The sequence below is a fragment of the Amblyomma americanum genome, chromosome 10, assembly GCF_052857255.1.
Source record: "Amblyomma americanum isolate KBUSLIRL-KWMA chromosome 10, ASM5285725v1, whole genome shotgun sequence".
Taxonomy (NCBI): domain Eukaryota; kingdom Metazoa; phylum Arthropoda; class Arachnida; order Ixodida; family Ixodidae; genus Amblyomma; species Amblyomma americanum.
Genome location: NC_135506.1, coordinates 115,748,189 through 115,754,805, shown reverse-complemented (window position 1 = coordinate 115,754,805; position 6,617 = coordinate 115,748,189). Strand labels below are relative to the sequence as shown.

General features: G+C 48.1%; 1 protein-coding gene across 1 annotated transcript; it reads right to left on the bottom strand.

The window, feature by feature from the left end:
• Positions 1 to 796: 796 nt before the first annotated feature.
• On the bottom strand, positions 797 to 4,986 carry LOC144106537 (uncharacterized). Its single transcript, XM_077639384.1, has 3 exons — positions 4,888 to 4,986; positions 4,186 to 4,450; positions 797 to 954 (listed from the first exon to the last, which is right to left on the bottom strand). The coding sequence occupies exons 2-3, from the start codon at positions 4,387 to 4,389 to the stop codon at positions 838 to 840; spliced, it is 321 nt and encodes a 106-aa protein (XP_077495510.1). The 5' UTR covers positions 4,390 to 4,450; positions 4,888 to 4,986; the 3' UTR covers positions 797 to 837.
• Between the last annotated feature and the right edge of the window lie 1,631 nt (positions 4,987 to 6,617).

The following is a 6,617-nucleotide window of genomic DNA, read 5'->3' as shown; positions in this document are numbered from 1 at the left end:
CAGAAGTTGGCAGTCCAGGAAGGTTTGCATCTCGACCGCGCAATGTGACTTATTTTGCACCGACAGGTTTTGAAATGAATGGAATCTGAGAAAACCTTTTTGAAGGTTGAGACTTCCGAGGATGTTAAAAACCCCTACACCACGGCTTAAAAGCAAATACGCCGGCGCTATGAACTTTTTACAAATGCTGTACGTACATACAGGTTTAAAGTAAACGATGAGAGAATAAAACGTATACAATGTGAGAAAATACTAAGACTTTTTAAAAATGAACTGCTATGTGGGGCTGTTTAATGACACCATATGCTTGGGGGCTGCTGGTGCCTCTGCGGGCGAGATTTAACTATGACCGGGAACATATGAGAAGCAGAAGCGCCTCCTTTCGTGCATTTCGTCGCAAATGCAAACAAGGCCAGCCAAAAATTTTCAAGACCGGTGTGCTAAGTTATCCCTTTGCTTCGATTCGCATGCTAGGAAGAACATAGAAGTGTCGTGTGAGCGTAAAATCCGGGTCTTATGGTCGGTATTATTTAGTGGTAGCAGTGAAATGCTGAAATAACTCATTCGCTTTGTTACTCCCATACCTTTACAGCAAACATAATTCAGTTTCCACAAAATTCCTGCGGTAATAATTATTTTTTTGGACGCTAGATACATGCCAAATACAACCTGAGAACGCCGTTTTTCTATGCAGTACTAAGTGTTCTTGGTGTTTTTTGCTAAGCCAACTTGTTTTAGTGCTTATCGACGGGGCTCACCGATATTTGCTACGCAGCTCATATCTATGGCAGCCTCACAGGGATGGCCTGGTGTCCTGCTTGCTGTGTTAGCTGCAAGTTATCCGCATCGCGTCTCGAGAGCGATCCTCTCGTTGGTCTCTCGAAGCCTTTCCGGCAATGTCCCACCGCCTGGACAGCTGTCTGTGAGCCGGCTGTCCATGGGTGCTTGCTCGGGCTAAAGATTAGAGAAGGCATATTTTAAAGAGAGAATGCTGAATGCAGTTAAAGTACACGGTCCGCTAAAAGCGGTGCTTTCGAATGAGTGCCACTTTAAGGCAGGAGAATCACACTGAAAGTCGTAAGGAACACCGCCGGGTAATAAGCATGTCTCAGTGTCACGAAATACGGCGCAAATTTGGCAAGTGGACGCAGCGCGATAAGCAGCATTCTTGCGTAGGTCATGGAAGTATGGTAAACGATCGAGAAAAATCCACTCGTGACGCACAAAGAGCACGTAACCTTGAGCGTGTGAGTGATGCCTTCTCCGGATAGGCGGCGGAAGGTCGCAGAGGAAGCGACTCGAACCTTCTGAAACCTGTCTACTCGCCTGCCCAAAGGCAATACGCACCCCTACGGAAGGGTGATAGCGTGCTCGTATGTACTGTCGAGGTTGCTGGATATGCGCGCCTGCCCTGACACGAACTCATGAACAGACGCGGCTTAAGTTAAGGACAACGCAGCGAGCCATGGAAAGAAAAATGACAGGTGTAACGTTAAGACACCGGAAGCGGGCAGAGTGGGTAAGGGAACAAACCCGTGTGAATGACATCTTAGTCGATATCAAGAGGAAGAAATGGGCTTGGGCAGCGCATGTAATGCGAATGCAAGATAACCGCTGGCCCTGAAGGGTAACGGTGTGGATTCCAAGAGAAAGTAAGCTTAGCAGGGGGCGGCAGAGGGTTAGGTGGGCGGATGAGATTAGGAAGTTTTCCGCCAAAGGGTGGATGCAGCTGACAAAGGACAGGGTTAATTGGAGAGACATGGGAGAGGCCTTTGCCCTGCAGTGGGCGTAGTAATGCTGCTGCAGATGATGATGATGAATAGGGGAGATAATTATTCATTGGCATCCACCCAAGTGCAGCCATACGGCTACAATGGAAAGCTATACAGCTTCCACAGATACTTCGTAGCTGAAGGAAAATAAGTTCTGGTGCGGGGTTCAAACACAGGACCACCGCTTCACCGGAGCAGTCGCTAAGCGGGATGGCTAGCTTGTGGTAGGGCGAAGTTTCCATAAACATTTGACCATCACTGTTCCCATTTCGAGTTATTGATAAATTCGGTTTCGCCCTACCGTATGCTCGCCGTCCCGGTAAGCACAGTCGGTAGAGCGACTGCTCCGGTGAAGCGGTGGTCCCCGGTTCGAACCCCAGTCCCGGACTAATTTTCTTTTAAGCACGAATTTTCTGTGGAAGCTGCATAGCTTTCCTTTTCAGCCGTATGGGCGCGCTTGGGTGGGTGCCAATGAGTAATTTGCTCCCTGATTTCAGCTTTCCTCCAACTTGGGGTGTTTCCCTAAATATTCGACCAAAGGCCTTTTAGCGTCTTCGGGCAGCCCGTGGCACACTATTAGCATTTCGGCTTTCAAGATGTACTCCGCCACGACACCCGTTTCAACACCTTTCGCCAAGGATCTACGCAGGAGCGTGCGGAAGATTTGAAGGAACGCCTTCCCTTCGGTGGTCAGACTGTCGGAGTGCCCGGTGTAAAAAAAAAAGAAAAGATTTTCTTATGTTTGGAATTCTGATATAGTTTGCACTTTTGTTGCAACATCTCTGTTTGTACCGTAGTATCTGTCACAAAATGCGGCCCATGCGTTGCAGTGCTTTGAAGAGCGTTGTGCGGGTGTTCTTAAGTGTTGTATAATACCCTTATATCAAATCTTTGATGCACACATCCTGTTTTTTTTAGAACCTTTGACTCCGACCCATTCTCTGACTTGCGTACAGCAAAAGCTGGCCACCGAACGACAACGCACCCCTGCAGCATAGTAGGTGGTTTTCGGCGGAGGCCATCACGCTGAGTCGTGAACAACGGCTGAGTGATCGGAACATCTTGCCTGAATCACTTAAAAGGGTGTGTGGAATTGCACGCCACAACTGCGCCTGTGAATCCTACAAAGTTTAAGCCGTAAGCCTTACTTGAACCATTAAGCGGAAATATATGTGTGTGCGCATAAGTGTGCGTGTGTCGGGGGACACTCGATAAGACCCATAAAGGCGGCCACATGCAATCCGGCGATGTTGTTTGGGTACAGCAACCGCACAATGTCCCCTGGTGACAGCACCTGCCGTCCCAGGGCAGTGGCGCACCGCTTAACCGCGGCACCACTGACTCCCAAGGATCTATGAATGTTACGTAGAGAAAGATCAGTTCTGAATATATGGGCATTAGCCCATTAGCTATCGCGTCATACCCATAAAGCGGAGCGCGGGTCGCGGTAGGGCGGCGATTGCCTTCATGAAGTTAGCGGACAAATCAGTATGGGTGAGGCAGCGTAGCGGCGGCGGATAAGTATAGAGCCACGCAGACATAGAATCGCTAGCTGCGTGGCATCGGATTGCGTCACGTGGCAGCGCGCAGAGACACCGTGCACAAACTGGGCAGGCGGGCTTAAGCTTTCTCGAACGTAAATAAGGTTCCTCTGCCGGCTTATATTGTCATATTGTCTTGAAAATTCCTTGAATGATTTGTTGCCCAGCCTGTTAGAATGTTGCAATATAAAACAAGGCAAAAAATTATGGTGCAAATCGCAAAAGTTATGTTCAAGCGCATACTGCGAGCGCGACTCACGCTGACAAAGAGAAAAAGACCGGGTGTGAGATGCGTACACAACCTCATTCATAGCTTTCGTTTCACTGCGTGTAGTAAAGGTTCATTTTCGCAACGCGGTTTTTGTTCTTAACTTCATATCAATGGAAGGGCTAGGTGTCTAGGTAGAACTCGTGACGCTGCGCACAATAATAACGACGCCATATGCCTGCCGTTTCTTTCCATGACACTGAAGAACACAGAGACAGCATTTATAGTCTGCTTTGAGACACGCATTGTCCGTAGTATTCACGTAATTTGATTTTCGTTAGGGCAAGGCGCAACAGCCTGAAATCCACATTTCCAAAGAGCTCGTATAGAATACCAGAAGAAGCGCATTTCAGGCGTTGTCTATTTCTCCAATTATCCCCACGTTTTTTCTCTTTTTCTCTTACGCACTCACCGCAGACTACCTGCTAGTGAGCATCGAACTGGGTTCCTGTGATCATCCAAGGATCACACGTCAACTCTGATCTAGCACATTTAAAAGAATGTGGCAAGGAGGAAGGCACGGAAAAGCCGTACCAGAACGTTGCAGGAATTTTTAGTATATTAGCCTGTATCAACAGTAATGCGTTGCGTTTGTGTCACATACCTGCGTCATGGCGTCGGCAGTGCTGGGCAGTGAGCAGGGACAGTGCAGCCTGGCGTCCACGTCTTGCGTGTGGTAGTCGCTGCGCGGAGCTACGATGGTGACCAACATAGGCAGCGTGTTTCCCTGGCCACCGGTGTCGACGAAGCCGCACTTCTCGTTGTTGGTGTCGGGGATGGTCGGGTGACGCTGCACCAGCTCTCGCATGGCTCGCGTGCTGCCAGCGGCGACGCCCAAACGGCAACCCACGGTTGTGTCTTCAAATTAGCTGGAAGTAGAGAACCAGTTACAATTGGCTTACAACAAGAACCAGGTTCCAAGGAAACAAATGTTTGTATTCTGAGAGATGCAGCTAATGACTTCGAAATGAGTAGGTGTTAACGTAAGGAATCGTGCTTTATTTTTGAAGTGCAGGGCTTACAGCTAACAAATGAAAAGCTACAGTCTAGAGGCAAACTGTGTAGATAGTATGGGCTCGTGTGGCATGGAGAAATCGAACGTGACGGAGGACATTCTGAAACGATCAGAGTATCCACATCTCATATCAGCCAGGGTGTCATGAAGGTGAGAAACTGTGGTGGAGATTAATAAAAAAACTTTATACAGGGGAGAACTGAAAAAAGAAAGATCTGGGGAGGACAAACAAGACGCAGATTTGTGTGACAGGAGAGAAACCAAAGAGGCGATATTCAGTTTTATACCCACCTGGAAGCCACGCGGAAGGCTGGGGTGACGCGGGTAAGGAGCATGTTGTGGAAGTGCAAGACACCGTGTCGTGTGCAACAGCCTTGTGAATAAACCCGCACTGGTCTAAAAGCATTGAAACAATTCCTTCAATGCTGGGCATGAGAACGGCTGCTCTTTACTGCAAGTACTAAGCTGTCATCATTTGAGAGAACAATAAACACGAGCTTTTTGTCGTCAACGGCAAAAAAAAAAAAATATCGGCGCTGAAATGCTTTCACAGTTTGAAGTTGCGTTTACACTCACGTGTAGTACACTCTGATGTGGTTTTGAAGTACTCGCTGAGGCTTAACCTGGCAGAGTTGAAGTCCTCTATGAGAGTTTAATTTTGAATCCCAAAACGTGTTGCAATTCCCTACTATCATTCGCTTTCTACTTGCACTGTCCTGCATCCTAGCCCTTAAATGCAGATCGCTTTCCTTCCTGGAAGCCTAGCTTCAACGCCTCGCTACAAATCACCCTCGCAAGGATCCAAACCGCGCAATGGTCACTGCCTCATACCAAATAGATGGCTGTCTGCATGCTACAGAGGAACTCCTCATCCGAGAGCGCTGCCAAGAGCTGATTAAGGGTGGGATTTGAAGGGATCTCTCGCTTGATGTAGGTCGTCCTGGATGGCTGCGGGAGTGGTGGAACGGCCGGCTGCTATGCACGAAAGGAACGCGCGAGGAACGTGCTGCTCGAGGTGCCGCCGCAACAATCGGCCAGAAGAAAAACTAAGTGCGAAGAAAATAATTTACACAGAAATAAAACGCCGTGATTCGGAGAGGCGTTTCTTTCCTATTTTTGCAAGGTACGTCTGTGACAGAATGCGTGCTAGTAAGCTAAAAAATCTGGAATTGATAAAACAGGCTCAAGCTCTTGTTCGTATAACATCGGTATTTATGAAAATGATAGAGTCCATAGAAAGAAAGAAAAATTCTTTCAATTTTAGACGCGAATTAAAAGCCTTTCTGGATTTTGGTGGAATTTGTTATACGACGTTGCGAAATTAATTGCCGGGAACTGTATCTGTAAGTAAATTATAGTGACAAGCATGGGCCCGTTAGCCCCGTAGTCATCGAGATCAAAATTTTATTGTCGCCATCTTTGTACTCTTTCTCACTGTAATCACGGAACATTTTCTTCTTGCGCCCTACGTGCACCACGCGTAAGGTTAACACAATTAGCTACTCGAACTGCGCCTGACGACGATGGGCTTATGTCGAAGCGGATAGCGGCAAATAATAATAATAATTGGTTTTGGGGAGAAAGGAAATGGCGCAGTATCTGTCTCATATATCGTTGGACACCTGAACCGCGCCGTAAGGGAAGGGATAAAGGAGGGAGTGAAAGAAGAAAGGAAGAATAGGTACCGTAGTGGAGGGCTCCGGAATAATTTCGACCACCTGGGGATCTTTAACGTGCACTGACATCGCACAGCACACGGGCGCCTTAGCGTTTTTCCTCCATAAAAACGCAGCCGCCGCGGTCGGGTTCGAACCCGGGAACTCCGGATCAGTAGTCGAGCGCCCTAACCACTGAGCCACCGCGGCGCAAATGCTGAATAAACGATTTCAATGCCCATTCTAGCGGTATGTGGTTTCTACCTCGCCCACGTTACCTACTTGCGGAAAATATACTCAGTTCATTGGCCGCCAGCTACTCGGACAAGTCAGCTGTGTGCGAGGTTGTCGCGAGCAAGGATGGTG

What these genes read in the sequence shown, in the direction of transcription:
- LOC144106537 (XM_077639384.1), bottom strand. Translation starts at nt 4,389, where the DNA reads ATGCGAGAGCTGGTGCAGCGTCACCCGACCATCCCCGACACCAACAAC. An exon ending in CTGCCGACGCCATGACGCAG is followed by an intron (nt 955 to 4,185) that starts GTATGTGACACA and finishes TCTAATCTTTAG; the next exon opens with CCCGAGCAAGCACCCATGGA.